General features: G+C 34.3%; 2 protein-coding genes across 2 annotated transcripts in view; one reads left to right on the top strand and one right to left on the bottom strand.

Moving 5' to 3' along the window:
- Window positions 1-18,390, top strand: part of LOC111057644 (spectrin alpha chain, non-erythrocytic 1-like) — a 404,931-nt gene that overhangs the window by 227,707 nt on the left and 158,834 nt on the right.
- On the bottom strand, window positions 13,144-14,617 carry LOC120352546. The gene is made up of 2 exons (XM_039433623.1): window positions 14,383-14,617; window positions 13,144-13,663 (listed from the first exon to the last, which is right to left on the bottom strand). The coding sequence occupies exon 2, from the start codon at window positions 13,645-13,647 to the stop codon at window positions 13,279-13,281; it is 369 nt and encodes a 122-aa protein (XP_039289557.1). The 5' UTR covers window positions 13,648-13,663; window positions 14,383-14,617; the 3' UTR covers window positions 13,144-13,278.

Raw genomic sequence — 18,390 nt, 5'->3', positions numbered from 1 at the left:
ATTAAGTGCAATATTTGACTATAATTTGGTATTTTAATCATTCTAAATTCAAAATTTCTAGCTCATATATATTTTTGGACAGAACTTGAACTTTAACTTTCCTCCATAACCTATTTTTTCGGACATTTTATTATTTATCAAAATTTGGGAACAGAATAGTTTTGGGCTATGCCTGTGTTCTATCCCGATCATATTCATATGATTTGTAATTATATCAACCAATAAATAAATTCTCGATACATAGAGAAAAAATACATAAGTTTATCGTTTAATTCAACTAACGTATGATGCTATTGAAGATAACACAATTTAATGGGAAACGTACAAATATCATGGATGGTTTCCGAATTGATGATTGATTAATGGATGATTTTATGCTTTTCAAATCATCTACTATTCAAATCAAGACCTAGACTGGTGGATGACCGACCAATCATGTTACGTTATGTGAGCCCCAGACGTTATGTAGTTTTAGGTGGGCTCCGAAACACTAGGCTATTAGTAGTTCAACAACCACGTCCACTACTTTCAATACAAGATCCGATTCTGCGGTCACTTCCAGTATAGTTTATGGTCATTTGAATGATAGTTACTGGTTATAGCTCTATTCAATAGCGACCATTCCAATTTCAATAGTCCATTCCCATTTCCATTTTAGGCCATGGTCGAACGCAAACAATCGGTGCGATTCTATACAGATTGGTGCTCAAGAGTTCAATGACTCGACATTTGAATCTGAATGAAAGTACTGCAAGAATCTTGTTCTGTTTTATCATGATAGAATAATGTGGCGATCGTAGTTCTATAGTGAGGTCCACGTTATAATGGCAGTGTTTGATTAGCAATGGTATTGCTATCCTTGTCTTTCATTCAACAAAGCACATAGCACTATCTCTTTCACGCTTTGTTCTGTTACCAGATCGTCTTTTAACAATGTAGATTTAATAACTAATTACACATATTTCATCGTAATTATGTAAATTCGTTATTAAATTATTAAAAAATATAATTTATTGCTTAATAAAATACAATTTATTATTTTAAACGAGAATGAACAGTTAATAATACTTACATTAATAAACCTGTATCAGAAGGCATTGACAAGACAGAAGTTCGGCAACGTCTTTCTCCTATCTTTCTCCACTGCCATTATAACGCAATGGTATTGCTATCCTTGTCTTTCATTCAACAGAGCACTATCTCTTTCACGCTTTGTTCTGTTGCCAGATCATCTTTTAACAATGTAGATTTAATAACTGATTAACAATATTTCATCGTAATTATGTAAATTCATTATTAAATTATTAAAAAATATAATTTATTGCTTAATAAAATACAATTTATTATTTTAAACGAGAATGAACAGTTAATAATACTTACATTAATAAACCTGTATCAGAAGGCATTGACAAGACAGAAGTTCGGCAACGTCTTTCTCCTATCTTTCTCCACTCCCATTATAACGTGGACCTCACTATAGTGGTTTAATATCGTGAGTCTCCTGCTTCATTAATGTTATTCAGCTGATACGTGGATTTATCTGTACTATTCCATGAAAAGCACTTCCTCACACTGTGACCAATCGTGTGTAATTGACGTAAAGTTCATGATCATGAATTGAAAATGAAGTGGTTGCATTGTTATGAACATATTTTCATTTTTTCGGCCGTAAGGCAAGCTACACACACATCGATTTTGTTCATACGATAAAGTATTTGCCTCCCTTATAATTCTATTGGGTTAAACAGATGATGTTCCGTTGAATCTGATAGAATTCATAAGGACAGCAGAATATCCTTCGAACAAAAATCGATGTGTGTGTCCGGGGCTTGAAACTTACCCTGGAATACCTTACTGTAGAATTGATGTACTAGGATATTTTTAGAATATTTGTGATTAGTTAAGGAGAGTAATTATTGTGATTAAGTCAGGATAGTATCATTCATTTCTATAATTGAGATGATATTAAATACTTGGATCAATTCACAAAATCGTTAAAAATGTGTTCTCCAATAAAATAGTCCAACAATTATTTTTGTCCTTGAATAATATTCGTATTTTGGAAAGATGTATACCATCATTGGTTTATTGGTTTATTATACATGTCATGGATAGTGACGAGCACCATATCGACAATAGTCATACAATAATAGAAAACAAGATATTGATACACAAAACACAATAATTGTACATAATAGAACATCTCTCATTATAACACAAATAACTTATATCTAAGACCTAGACAATATTTATAACTGATGTAACATATTCAATGGTCGAAGATACTTCGCCACTCATAAAAACATTTCTCTAATAGCCAACATTTTAGATTGGTCTTGAAAGAGTTTAGGATTTGGGCAGCTTTTATATTCTGGGGTAAACAGTTAAACACTTTTTTGCTAATGTAATTTGGGTTGTGCTCATAAAACCCTGTCATCCAATCATCTTTCATTTTATAAGCAAAGATTGCCAGATGGTACAAATAGAGACTAGGAACCGTCAAAATTCTATCATCTTATATCATTCTTATTTTGGGTCATCCTGTTTTGCAAAAAGTTTATCGTTCATCTCACTTCAACTATAGATCACTGATAGTGTACAAGTATACATACTGCAACTGCAACAACCGCAAATTAATCACCATTTGAGAAATTTTATGAAGATTTGACATCATTCACTGCTCATCATCATATTGAAAATATTATATTTATCATTTTGGTAAAAGGTATATTCTTGATTAACATCACTTGTCCTCCATCCTAGAAGATTTCAATGAATGTTTACAGTTCACAATATTTATTAATCGTAATCTTCTAATAGTACACGTTACTCTGGAGGTTGTGTTGGAAATTATTCAGAACCAGTGTAAAAAATCCTGTTATGGTGGTAGTACACACACAGGGCAAAGAATTCCGAACAGGTGAGTAAACTCTAAATTTGCTCACTAGTGGAAACCAGTATAAAACCATTGTATAACGGTTTCCCACATCTTGTTTTAATTTGGGTCATGCCAGATTGGCCTTCATAATTTCATTTGCGTGTAATACCTTCGCGAAGCGGGTCTACTGTGCATGTATAGTGAAATTAATTTTCAACTGTCAGCAGTGATTATAAATAATAGGTCTATACTAGTAGTTCTGTGAACAGTAGACCTCACGCAGTATTCTCATCCACAAGTACCTGATTGAAACTGTAAACCTTATGGAAATACAGCAATAGACTGGCTTCTCCACACATCTGTGTATCATTTGTCACTGATTATGATGAATAATTCTATAGTCTGGTTTTTACTCTAATATTGGCGTATGAAGGAGGCTCTTTTTTCCTTTTATATTATCCTTGGAATGCAAATTTCCAAAAACCTTGTATATACGTCGACGCGCATTAAAAAGAAACACCTGTCAAATTCATGAAAATCTATTACCGCGTTAACATATAAACATTTAAAGATTAAGAGAAATGCCAAACCGTCGACTTGAATCTTAGACCTCACTTCGCTCGGTCAACCAATGCGTCCCATTTGAACAATTTTGACAATTCGGAAAGAAACTCACTGTAGAAGTTCTAGGCCATTCGTCCAGAATAATAGGTGCTCAAAGCTCTCTCATAGTTATCATGATTAGTCTAGTCTGGTGTGATTAATTAAATCTCCCATCACTTGAATTAATTCACCGTTCAATTTTCGTTTTTATTCCGTGTTAATTTGTAGTTTTCACTTCGTAGGTCGATTAGGTACATACTATCTATCGCTAACTACTTTCACACTGTATTACTTTTCCTAGTACTATGATATACTATCAGTATCATCTATTAAGAATATTTTTATTGACCTGCTCTGAAGAATTGAACTTGATTAGATATAATAAGTGACGTGTTATTATTACTACCGTTTGAAGGGAGACTACTCTAGGGCAAAGTCACATGAAGTGTTTTTCCAGGCGTTTTCAGACGAGTAGACAGGGAGGAAGCTCTCCGATTGGCTGATTATCAGCCGATTCCCGAACGATAACTCAATCAGCCAATCGGAGGGCTTCCTGCTCTGCCAACACGTCTGATAACGCCTGAGAATATGCTTCATGTGGCTTGGTCATAAGCTCCAATGATCATCACATCCCTTTAACAATATAAATAAATAAATAAGTTCATTTGTTTAAAGCTTTAGCTCATACAAAGAGTTGCTCTTACATCGAAAATGTGGAAGCTAAACGTAATTGAGTTACACATCTGACACATTCTGTCTGCTCTCAATTTCGAGTTTAATTGTACAGTCATTACCAAGAAAATTAAACTGCGTAGATGCGACAGCGATTTGTTCGTTTAATTGATAAACAATATCAAATGATTCTAATATCAAATGGTTCTTTTCATATAACTTGTAAATTTTAATTAGTCACCAACTTTGCGAATATTATTATTGTATTATTTGTGCGAGGAAAAAGTTTTTCATCAAAAAATTGCAATCTACAAAAATGTGTACTAAATCCATTCTTAATCTTGGCATACTTAGTGGAAGTTTAAAATGGAATCTCAGCTTAACTGTATTTATCAACGTTAAGTTTCGTTTGCTATAACCATAGAGAAACAATAGCATTAATAGATATCCCATGGTATAGGGCGTTTATGTCGCACTTTTACTGTTATCCCAAGCCGATAGTTCACGTAGTTCTTTCCTATGCAGCTGTGTGACGCTGGTAGTCTCTCAAATTGTGCTGTTCATACACTCTTTCCCCACAAAAACAGTAAAAATCAACAATAATCGACAGTAATCGGCTTGGGATAACAGTAAAAGTTGCGACATAAACGCCCTTTACCATGGGATATCTACTTACACTATTGTTTCTCTATGCTATAACTATGTGATTCACCTTGAGATTGAACGACAAGCTGATTCAATTCAGTTTAAGCTTTCACTGTCCAAACACTACTTCTCATTTTCTTCAAGATCATGAAGTCACTGTGAAAATGGTAACCTGTTAAGCATTCTCAATTCATGCAGTAATTTGGCAACTGTTACACTATTTACTCTCCGATTTCGCAAAGGTTGACTTTGCATTTGTGATGGTTGTTGGTTTTGTTGACCCGTATCACACCACGGAAACCAGAAGGTTCTCCGGTTTGTGGTCAGTTTGGTGGTCGACTGAGTGCACCACAGTCCTCCGCTTCTCTCGCCTCTTGTGTCACCCTCACTCACTCACTCTTTGTCTCTCTCTCTCACGCTCTCTCTCTCTCTCACGCTCTCTCTCTCTCATTCTATCTCTCACCCAAAGGTCAAACTCTTGGTTTCGCTGTCGTAGTCGCTGTGCAAACATAGCTGGCACACTTTCTGGTCAAGTTGTTAGCTGGGAGTATGTTATACGCTCAATATATATGTATAGTTTCATATTTTTAAAGACTTGTCGGTCATAAGCACTGGATAGGGTGTGGGGAGGGGTGGGTTCAATGACTTCATGATGGAGCTACGATATTCGCTTACTGTGACACTGTGATGCAGTGATACGGTGATGCAGTGGTCACAGTATCTTGGTGTGTGTCATATCGAGTTGCTGCTACACTGTTGCTACAGAGCACAGAGATTTAATATTTGTATCAGAAATTTGTCATGGGTATCATACCCGTCGAATGATACGATGATACAGTGGTCACAGTGTATCTTGGTGTCATATTCATTCATTCATTCTTTATTCATTCATTCAATAAGTACATCATCAAAATGATTTGAAATTGAGTTAGTAGATCAAACTCATCTTTTATTCTTTATTGATTCATACAAGAAGTACATGATAGGGAGAGAAAAAAAAGATAACCTTGTGCTATTTCTCTCCTAAACTTAGATACGGTTACACATAGTCCGAAATAGGTCAAGTCTTATAGTTCTTCACTAACTTCACCTCACAAAAGTTTCAGTCATTTAATATATTCACAAAGTAGATTTAAGTGTATCAAGTTGCTACTCTGTTGCAGAGAAAACCTATACATTGAAAATCTATAGATTGTTTATTCTATGACTGTTGTTGCGGTGTACAGAGATTTATCATTTGTATCAGATGTTTAATGTAGGTATCAAACACATAAAATGAGAATGTTCTTAAAGATTGGTGTGGTATAGTGATGTATAGATAGATAAATAGATGAAGCTATATAGTTGGAGGCATTCGGCCTGGTTTCTAGGACACTTATTGAATCGAATGGATCATTAAACATTTATATTTAATAAGAATTCTTTGGTCCATTAGATTAATTGAGTGTCCTACAAACCGGGCCCAAGTCCAAAAGATTAGAATTTGAAAATGCACACAATATTTTACTTCAAATTGTTTGTATCCTGAATATATTTTTCTTCCTATTGTACATTGTATTTTTATTTTTAACAAAAGTGATTAGAATTTGAAATGATTCTAGCATTGAATTAAATTACCTCCTATGTGGAATTGAAAAAGTAGGTAGCCGTTGTTAGGAATAGAATACTTTTTTGTGTAGTTGATATTGTGGTAATTATTCATATTGAATGGAAAAAACTAAGAAATTGTCAAAAACCACAGATTTATTGATACTTAGAAAGACCGGTTTCGGTGATTACACCATTGTCAAACTTTGTCAAAACCGGGTTTTAGTTTATCAGAGATTGACAATGGTGTAATAACCGAAACCGGTCTTTCTAAGTATCAATAAATCTGTGGTTTTTGACAATTTCTTAGTCTTTTTCATTCAATAGATTAATTTTCAAAATGTTGTCATTTTATAATGTATGAATCACTTCATTAATACCGTGTACCGTATTTCAATTGCTTTCCGTAGAATGGGATCCATATTCTTTTGAACTTCTTAATGCTATATAGGCCTACAGTATTGTTAAATATTGATTACATTGTAATGCATTTGTTGTCATTAGTCATTTTGTTGTTAAGGTGGTTGTTATCAGCCATCGAAGTCTCGATCATTACTTGATAAAAATTACATTCTCCACTATTGTTTCTCATACAGTAGACCACAGAATACGCAAAAATTGTAGTAGTTATCTCTGAGTAGACAGACCTACTTGAGGAAAGTAACTTGGAGTTCAAAACTAAACTATCCCAGAACTATAATTTATAGTGAGATCCGATACAAAGTGTCAACGATAATTGAATGGGAGGAATTTGAGTTATTCACAAGGAATGCCTACAGTTTAAAGTGAATCTCACTATAGAATAAGATGCTATTAGTATTATTCGCAGAGAAAATATAAATAATTGTTATCCTCTTTTAAATAATTCTTATTCGGTATTTGCATAGACCATAGACGAATAATATTGGTGCTATCTTGTCACCATGTTATTAGTGTGCAAGGATAGTGTATAGCTATAACACTATACACTATTCTTGATTAGTGCGTACCACAGTAATTAGGAAATTTGGACCGCTGTCATTATCCACACCAAACCATCATAATCATTAATAGATCAATATCAGAGGCATGTTCAACGACTAATCAACATTGAGTTCAACGACTGATGTTGAGGATGAGGATGTTGGCAACTTAGGCGTGTGCCACAGACACCGGATGTCTTGATGTTGATGCTACTGATTTAGATGTTAATGATGTCATCAATTATCTGTCCGTATGACATTGTCTTCCGTCGCTGAATTATGCGGTACGTAGTGGGCTTCTTGTAATGAAATTCACATCAACTAGTCAGCATTCCTTATGAAATAACACCAATGCTTTATAATCAGCTAATGGTGACAGTTTCGTTGAGAGATTTTTGAAGATTGCTTTGGGGAGATGCAATTTAAACTGTCAGCATTTCTTATGAAATAAGACTAACGATTCCCATTCAACTTATGCTGCCAGTTTGTTTGGAAGATTGCTATGGTGAGATGCAATTTAATCTGTCATCATCCCTTATTGAATAACACCAACGCTTCTCATTCAACAAATGCTGACATTTTGAGATGAATCTTACTATAGTTTAAGCCAGTTCTTTTCATAATCGGTTCCAAACCATTGAGTTTGCATTTAAATGCAATAGCATTGTTGTATATTATAACTCATTTTTTGTAGGTTACATGCTTATTTATCGCTATTTGGGAATTTGATAGATGTGGCAGAAGAAGGAGAAATTGAAAAGTGAAAACACAAATTTGAAATTCATTATGGAAAAGTACCACAACATCACTCACAACACAATTGTAAAATTGAAAAGGGTTACATCCACTTCATCGAGATCTCAGTTAATCTAAATCAAAATTGACTTCAGTACGTCTAGTTTTTAGTTCGTCAAGTTCCTGTTGCTTTCAGAAAGTCCAGTGGATACAGTATCTTATTTTGAATTCTTCAAATATTTCCAGCATATTGTCATTTTAAATCAAAAACCTTACTGGTAACCTTTACCTAACCTAATCTTCAACTAGCTTCTCTGTAGCCCACTCTCACCAATCCCTAACTTTAGTCCTTACAAAATTAGGTCTACTTTCGACTTCGGAGGGACATACGCGGCAGAGAAAGCATACAGCGGTTGGGATAAAGAGGCGCGATGTAGCCGTTCTGAACCGGCCAGCGTTCTCGAACTCATGCTACACATGCGTGTTTTCCTGTCTGAAAGCAGTCAGGCGACTGACTCCAATTGAAAGTTGGCAACTGAAAATTGTATTAAAAAGTTGGCAATTGAATGTTGTATGGTCTGAAAACATAAGGTGAACGGGATATTTTTGAGCCCAAAATTAAAGTGGTTTTATTCGTTATTATGTGAATTTAAAGTTTGTTTATTTTTTTTACGAAAGTTTTAGTGTCAATCTATCCAAATTTTAAATTATTTGTTTTATTCTAATTCATTTTTTTAGATTTTTGATTTGGTGTATAAATTAAAATGGACATAACCTACGTAGCCTATAATATTTGGACAATTTGAAACTAAATTAGGAAATTGAAGAAGTTTTGGGCAATCGCCTGTTTTTTCTTTTCCGATCATTGTATTGTTTTTGCTAACCTAATAAATGAATGAATATACTGCGCTTCTACCTATGACTATTCATCACTGTAATTGGCTGATCTCTCTCCATTTCTCTGCGCTGCATATTGCTCTAAGTCAAAAGTAATTTTGTAAGAACAATAGTGTGCAAAGGTGTAACTGTCAGTGTATCAGCCTGCAACGAAAACTTGGTATCTTGAAATTGGCGTACTGAATGGCTCAACTTCCATTTGCTTCATTATCATAAGAAATGATCAAAATAGGAACTGAGAACTGGACGAACTGAGACCCTCCCAGAGTTTGCTCAATCTAGATAAAACTGGGGAATCTGAGATAAAGACTTGTGATGAGTTTCCTTGAATAACCATTGGCTATAATATCTAATGATATAATAACATTCATATTGTGATGAATTTTTCAAATAGATCTCATGAGAAGAGAGAAAAATTGTGATTACCTTTTAAAATGAAAGAATTTGCTAAAGGAATAGTTAGCGACCGAGCGATAAAGCTTACTTATCAATAACTGTATATTAGATAAGAGTACCGTTCTGTACTGAATATTTTTCTAGGAAAATTATTCAATAAAATTATAATTATTTTGCGAATAAAGCACAAATTATTTACGAATTGCTCACTGATTTTGAGGTTACACTTGTTTACTATCGATCAGATGTTTTTAAAACAGTTCGAACGCAGCTGACTGATTCAAAGCATTGTCAAATATCATGCCGGTTTTCATGCAAGGTAAAATATCATCTCTAAAAATTATAAAACTATCAATAAAGGATCAAGAATTTCAAATAAAAAAAAAAATGTATGTATTATTGTTGAAATTATTTATTATTTAAGAAATTGTATTATGCGTCAGGTCTTATTGTAACTAAATAGGTCATAGCATGAAATTCTATTATTGATAAAATGGCAGAAATTAATTATAATAATCTCAAACCTAATAAAAATTGTACAAGAATATTAATTTATTAATAATTTAATTCAACTGAACCACATGGTAATTAAATCTCTTTGGTAGGTCTAAACCAATCACAGTGCATAGAAATAGCACCAAGACGGTGATCGTTTGAAAGCAACACATGTTAATCTATTATCAGACATCAACCCTGCCTTATCAGTTACACTAGCACGTGTACATTGTATGATAGGAACTATGTCTAGAAGATTAAGCAGTTTTAAGAATTACATAAATTAAATTATTATTGTAATTAAAGGAATTGTATTCTACTGCTTGCCACTGACGTCATGTTTACGTCACAAGCGTTCTACCAATGGCAAATTTTTATGCAAATTATTACATCGAGATTCCGAGAAGCAAGGTCTAGCCTAAAAGCTTAGAGAAAAGAGCAGCACTTCCCTTTTGAAATCCTTACCGTGTAGATCTCTTTTTATAGTTACCAAAGTCCTATTTGTAAAATTTCTTGTTCGATTTTTAAATGTTTTATTTGTGAGCCGATATTTTAGGCCAATCTATTTGTTATTTATAAATTTCTGTTTTCATCAATCGATAAATTTAAAAGCTTAAAGTAAATTATCCCTTAATTAATTCGGTGAAGGAGATATTTAAATTAAAATTCCCCACGTGCTGAAATTGAAGCCTGGATTGCCGCCGATCAAACGATTTTTGATCTAAAGAAGAAAACCACGACTACCAAGGAATTTCACGTGAGTTATAAGTCATAAGGGGCCCCAATCTACGCTTCGAAAATATTTCAGTGCAGAAAAACATAAATTTTTCTTCGTTAAATTATTGGCCACGCCGACAAGCGCTTTAGCAATTAAGAGTCTAGAATTTATTCATATTAAATTTATAAGAATTTGTAGTTGATTAACTATCCTCCGCTGCCTGAACCACGACCCGAGCATTTTTCTAAAAAATATTTTTTATAGGTAATTCATTTTTTCACTATTTTTTCAAAATTGTTCAATTTTATCAATCGTAAAATTCTGTTGAATCACGCATGGTATCATGCAAGCACAAGAAAATTTTTAACTATTCTGTTAATGCCAAATTATTATCAACCTGTAAATCAAATCCTGAATCTGCACTGTATGATTACATATTTTATTGTAATATATTTCAGTTTTGTTAATTCGCTTTCTGAGTTCGATTATTTCTTAAGCCTGTCAATTATTGTTTCTGATACGTTCTATATCATCAAGAACCGATCGAATACGATCATTGAAATAATTGAATTAAGCTGGATATTGGAACAGGTCTAAGTGGATGTAGCGAGTGGGGTCAGATCAAGATATTTATTCTTTGTCCTTACCTGCTCATATATCAGCTTTTATCTGTTACCTACCTCGACTTAGGAGCGAACACATCAATTGCACAGCAGTGGCAGCCATAGATCATATAAATTCCTACAATAGAGCTTAAACCCGACAAGACTCTGATCTCGAAATATATTCTGAACGATATTTGGTTCAAATACCGTATTTTAATCCTTCAGAACTTATTAGAGACGCAGTCCCGTAAATTATCTACATCGGGATTTTTGCTCGACCTGTATGATTTTGTATGCTCATTCTTCACAGGTAATAATTTTAAGGTATCCGTATTCAGTGTTTAGCGATCGCTACACTACTTATAAAAATTTCATCACTATACAATTTGTCATTAGAGGAATCAAGGGTGAGCGAGCGTTTAGGCCTCCCGCGATTCCGACAATTGTATTGAGTCTTGTAGTGAGTCAATCAGTCTGGTGTTCACTCAGCGTCCACGCACGCAATTACAAATTCATAGCCGCTACACCATTGACTTAGTACAAGATTCACCCCACATGTGTTGTCCTATCCTTGGAGGTGAGAGAGACTCCCCCAGGAAGAGCTCCACATGATTTGGCGCCCAACAGTGATAGGCATTGAAGAGGTGGATAATCGACTGCGAGGATTATTTAGTTGCTCAGTATACTATAGCGCTGACAACGGGAAAATTTTTTTTTTTTTTGAAAAATTCATGGTTGTGAATTTCTTCAAATTTAATATTAACTGTTCACTGTTATATAAAATAACAAGTCGTACCATACCCAATTTTTGAACAGAAAAGAAATTTATCGATTGATGAATTTTTAGAGAAAAAATCGAACTCAGAATTTTATTATCGTGTTATTCGAAAATTGGTCGTACTATAAGTCATAGGTATAAGAGATATCATAAGAAAGGTCATATTATTTGAAGAATATTAGGTCTATATTGAAACAATTTATAAATATTTACAGAAAAGAGGATTGAAGTTATTTACATTTTTAAAAATTTTTAAAACATAAAGAGGGAAGTAAAATTAAATCACAGATATATTGTGGAATTCAAGCAGAGCATCACTGCTTTTGTATAAAATTTTGCAAAGAACACTAGCCTATATATTGAATTGCGGCAAGAAATTATAAGAATAAAATATTTATAATAATAATAATAATAAATTATAAGAGGCGTACCTGTATTACCGCATAAGTGTTCACTGTGTATCCTGTGTGTTCGTGTCATTTTTATGTTAACGATATTGCTAACTTGACTCATTTTATCACTGAACACATTGCTAAACCACTTTTTCTGTATTTCACTCACTACAAAGCTATAACAATTTCTATTGGATTCTTATTAATTATTTTGTATATCACATCAACACTTTCACGTTTTTTATTCACCGCACACGTTCGTCGCGTTATTCTCTCACAAACCATGGCAGGAAACGACCAAGTCAATCCAAGTCTGTCGGACACCGAGGACATCTCACCCGATTGTTCGCCGCCATCCGCATCCATCACCGCAGCCGCCGATTTCCATCCCAATGTACTGGATGATTTATCTTCGACACAGGTGGAGGAGAGCTGCATCCTAGTGGAAGATCCGTCGGCAGCCCAAGAGCCGGAGGATGAAACATCGGGAGAGCATACGGACGACGACGCCCCCGAGACAGGAACTCCCATTTCTCGTACCGTTGCTCGGATAAAAAACCAGAAGGTAACCGTTCGCCATACACCCGCTCCCGCAATGGATATGGACACCCTCCTGAAAGCAATAACCAAGATGAGCGACCAAACAAAGGAAGCAATAAACAACTTAAATGAAAAAAGCGACCAAACAAGGAAGCAATAAACAACTTAAATGAAAAAAGCGACCAAACAAGGGAAGCAATAAACAACTTAAATGAAAAAAGCGACCAAACAAAGGAAGAATTAAAAAAGGAAGTTCAAGAAGCAAAGAAGGTAAGCGAACAGGGTTTGGAGAAATTGAGTCAGCGGATGGATGTAGCATTCCGTGACACAGATAAAACCATCAAAAAATTAGCTGAGTGTCTGGATAAATCAATTTTAGAAACAAATAACCGATTGGATAGGATATCCGAAGATATGCATATGGGAAAAATCAGCGTCGAAGTCAGCATTAAGAAACATATACATGTGGAGAAGGATACAATAAAGGTGGTTAAAGTCAAACAAGCAAGCGAACATAACACATGTATGGAAGACCAACCTACCGAAAATGTCAAGGCTGAAGTCACGCCGCACCCCGCAGAACGCCGAGAGGGACCAGCCGACATCACCCGCCAGGCCGAGGACGACATCCATCAGGTAGAAGGACAGCCCGTACCACCGTGCGCTGGACACCAGGAGTCCAAGGACGTTGCCCGCCGCGTAGAAGAGCAGCCCGGACCGCCGACCGCCCACATCACCGTCCATCCACCGAAGACAGCGCCTGCAACATACAAACCCAATACTCATGAAGATAACCCACAAAACAATAGAAGTAAAACAGAAACCCACAACAAATCAAAATCAAAACAAAAACCGAAAAACTATGAATCAAAACCACAAACAAGAAGAATTACAATACGTCCAAAAAGAAAACCAACTAGTAGAGTGCATTTACACCGCCGTCATGTTAGGCTGAAATCGTACATCAAGCTTTCTACTAGCATGCAAAGAAGAAAAGGATTATTTGAAAAAACCCACAGACACCACCGGCATGTCAGGTTTAAAAAGATCAAACTGCATGTTACCGGCCGACAAAGAGGAAATACGTTTGTAAGAATTGATTTACACCACCGGCACATTCGTTTTAAGCCAAGTTTGATAAAACGGATAGTTGCAAATTGGAATGGAAAATTGAAACAAATACCGAAATCAAATTTAGATGGGGGCTTAAGGAAGAAATAATTTTTGAATCGACTGGAAGCTACGTTGTGAATTACATCAATTATCAAACTTCTTCATAATCACAGCCTACCCATCAAATCATATCTTTGCATACCAGCATCTTTCTACTGCAGCCTAATCATAATCAACATAACCTAAACTTCGCCGCATCTCAGCCAATAAGGAAATATTATAAATCCACATCAAATGAAGAAACCGAAATCAACTTTAATAACAGAAGAAAATAAAACTACCAAACAACTTTAAAAATTTACCAACCTAATCAAGCCATCCGCCTCATGTCATAGTCATCACAGAAACAATCGCCTAGTTATATCCGCCCAACTGGAAAACAAAAACAAAAATTGTATTATCCACAGAAAATAATTATAAAGTAGAAATCAGATGAAATTAGTAGTGAATAGGAGGAAAGAAAATAAACAAAGTTTATTTGAAAAAATGTGTAAATCTAACCTTGAAATACAGAATCGATAGAAAAAATCTATTCGGAACCAAAGCCTGTTCGATAATTTTCTTCGTCCCACCAACCAATGTGTACGAAATCCTAGAGTCAATGTTAATAGAATTCAAGCAATATCGTTATTCAATTATTAATGTAACATATTATTTAATGTGAAATCATAAGCAAAAACCAACCAAAAATATATATTTATGTTAATTTGCACGAAATGCGCATGTTCCATGTCATATATGAATGTATCTCTAAAAAACTCCAAAGAAAATGAAATTCTCACCTTTAAATGTGAAATTTATTACTGTTGCATCAAAAGATCATGAATTGTAATTCAAATTGATAAATGTAAAACTTAATATTTGTAACCAACATTGATAAAAATCAAGAAAGCCATTTCAAGTGTAATCCTGTTTGTACGCAACGTACTAAGCGCAAATAAGGAATTGCTCGAGTCAAACGGTAGACGATTGTCAAGTCACCGAAGTAAAATCACACTCTCACCCAATTTATGTAAAAGCCAAACCAAAGAGTCGAAACTTGTAATAACCATGAAAAAATGATGAAAGTCTATATTTGTTGCAAATACTATTCAAATCTTAAGAAGTAATATGTGAAATCTTGTATATTTGTTATAGTTATGGGTCTGCTCATAAGCCACCCGTGAATGGAAGTTGTGGAGTTGTTTTAATGAAGGATCCAAAGAGACCTCATTAATTATTGTATTTCGATTGTATCCAATGAAAGGAACAATTAATTATTTATTTTTTCGTAGCCAAAAGTGCACGATATATTGTTTTTAGTGTTAAGTGTGGAGTTTTCGTAGAAGTAAGGAGATGAAATAGTGTATTCATCACAATATCGGATTTTTCAAATAGTCATTGTTTCGACTCGTCTCCCAATTACCTATTTAAAATATCCTGGGGGCTTTTGTGTGATGAATTTTTCAAATAGATCTCATGAGAAGAGAGAAAAATTGTGATTACCTTTTAAAATGAAAGAATTTGCTAAAGGAATAGTTAGCGACCGAGCGATAAAGCTTACTTATCAATAACTGTATATTAGATAAGAGTACCGTTCTGTACTGAATATTTTTCTAGGAAAATTATTCAATAAAATTATAATTATTTTGCGAATAAAGCACAAATTATTTACGAATTGCTCACTGATTTTGAGGTTACACTTTGTTTACTATCGATCAGATGTTTTTAAAACAGTTCGAACGCAGCTGACTGATTCAAAGCATTGTCAAATATCATGCCGGTTTTCATGCAAGGTAAAATATCATCTCTAAAAATTATAAAACTATCAATAAAGGATCAAGAATTTCAAATAAAAAAAAAAAATGTATGTATTATTGTTGAAATTATTTATTATTTAAGAAATTGTATTATGCGTCAGGTCTTATTGTAACTAAATAGGTCATAGCATGAAATTCTATTATTGATAAAATGGCAGAAATTAATTATAATAATCTCAAACCTAATAAAAATTGTACAAGAATATTAATTTATTAATAATTTAATTCAACTGAACCACATGGTAATTAAATCTCTTTGGTAGGTCTAAACCAATCACAGTGCATAGAAATAGCACCAAGACGGTGATCGTTTGAAAGCAACACATGTTAATCTATTATCAGACATCAACCCTGCCTTATCAGTTACACTAGCACGTGTACATTGTATGATAGGAACTATGTCTAGAAGATTAAGCAGTTTTAAGAATTACATAAATTAAATTATTATTGTAATTAAAGGAATTGTATTCTACTGCTTGCCACTGACGTCATGTTTACGTCACAAGCGTTCTACCAATGGCAAATTTTTATGCAAATTATTACATCGAGATTCCGAGAAGCAAGGTCTAGCCTAAAAGCTTAGAGAAAAGAGCAGCACTTCCCTTTTGAAATCCTTACCGTGTAGATCTCTTTTTATAGTTACCAAAGTCCTATTTGTAAAATTTCTTGTTCGATTTTTAAATGTTTTATTTGTGAGCCGATATTTTAGGCCAATCTATTTGTTATTTATAAATTTCTGTTTTCATCAATCGATAAATTTAAAAGCTTAAAGTAAATTATCCCTTAATTAATTCGGTGAAGGAGATATTTAAATTAAAATTCCCCACGTGCTGAAATTGAAGCCTGGATTGCCGCCGATCAAACGATTTTTGATCTAAAGAAGAAAACCACGACTACCAAGGAATTTCACGTGAGTTATAAGTCATAAGGGGCCCCAATCTACGCTTCGAAAATATTTCAGTGCAGAAAAACATAAATTTTTCTTCGTTAAATTATTGGCCACGCCGACAAGCGCTTTAGCAATTAAGAGTCTAGAATTTATTCATATTAAATTTATAAGAATTTGTAGTTGATTAACTATCCTCCGCTGCCTGAACCACGACCCGAGCATTTTTCTAAAAAATATTTTTATAGGTAATTCATTTTTTCACTATTTTTTCAAAATTGTTCAATTTTATCAATCGTAAAATTCTGTTGAATCACGCATGGTATCATGCAAGCACAAGAAAATTTTTAACTATTCTGTTAATGCCAAATTATTATCAACCTGTAAATCAAATCCTGAATCTGCACTGTATGATTACATATTTTATTGTAATATATTTCAGTTTTGTTAATTCGCTTTCTGAGTTCGATTATTTCTTAAGCCTGTCAATTATTGTTTCTGATACGTTCTATATCATCAAGAACCGATCGAATACGATCATTGAAATAATTGAATTAAGCTGGATATTGGAACAGGTCTAAGTGGATGTAGCGAGTGGGGTCAGATCAAGATATTTATTCTTTGTCCTTACCTGCTCATATATCAGCTTTTATCTGTTACCTACCTCGACTTAGGAGCGAACACATCAATTGCACAGCAGTGGCAGCCACAGATCATATAAATTCCTACAATAGAGCTTAAACCCGACAAGACTCTGATCTCGAAATATATTCTGAACGATATTTGGTTCAAATACCGTATTTTAATCCTTCAGAACTTATTAGAGACGCAGTCCCGTAAATTATCTACCTCGGGATTTTTGCTCGACCTGTATGATTTTGTATGCTCATTCTTCACAGGTAATAATTTTAAGGTATCCGTATTCAGTGTTTAGCGATCGCTACACTACTTATAAAAAATTTTCATCATTATACAATTTGTCATTAGAGGAATCAAGGGTGAGCGAGCGTTTAGGCCTCCCGCGATTCCGACAATTGTATTGAGTCTTGTAGTGAGTCAATCAGTCTGGTGTTCACTCAGCGTCCACGCACGCAATTACAAATTCATAGCCGCTACACCATTGACTTAGTACAAGATTCACCCCACATGTGTTGTCCTATCCTTGGAGGTGAGAGAGACTCCCCCAGGAAGAGCTCCACAATATCCATTTTGAATATCATTCAATCATGAAGTAATGATTCAAATTAATGACTATCATTGAACCATTTATTGATAGTACTAAAAGTATATTCCAAAATAGGCTACTCAACCTTTGAAGTTCATCTTCGTTTCTGGTTCCGTAGAAAATTATCAGTTCTTCAAAATCAATGATTTGGACCTGGTGGATAGCACTTTTCAACTACAGTAAAATCAACTTCAATCTGTCAGCATTGATCGAATGGGAAGCATTGATGTTATTTATGAGGAATGATGACAGTTCGAAGTGAATCTAGAACTGGAACTGGAAAAATTACACGTATCTCCAGTGTCAAGGCCACATGGAGGCCTTCAACCACTAGAGAACATTGACGCCTCCCAAGATGCGTGCTGCTAATAGAACAGAACTTGAACTTTTCAAAATACTAGTTT

This window comes from Nilaparvata lugens, chromosome 7 (genome assembly GCF_014356525.2).
Source record: "Nilaparvata lugens isolate BPH chromosome 7, ASM1435652v1, whole genome shotgun sequence".
Classification (NCBI taxonomy): Eukaryota; Metazoa; Arthropoda; class Insecta; order Hemiptera; family Delphacidae; genus Nilaparvata; species Nilaparvata lugens.
This window is presented reverse-complemented; position numbering and strand designations above follow the sequence as displayed.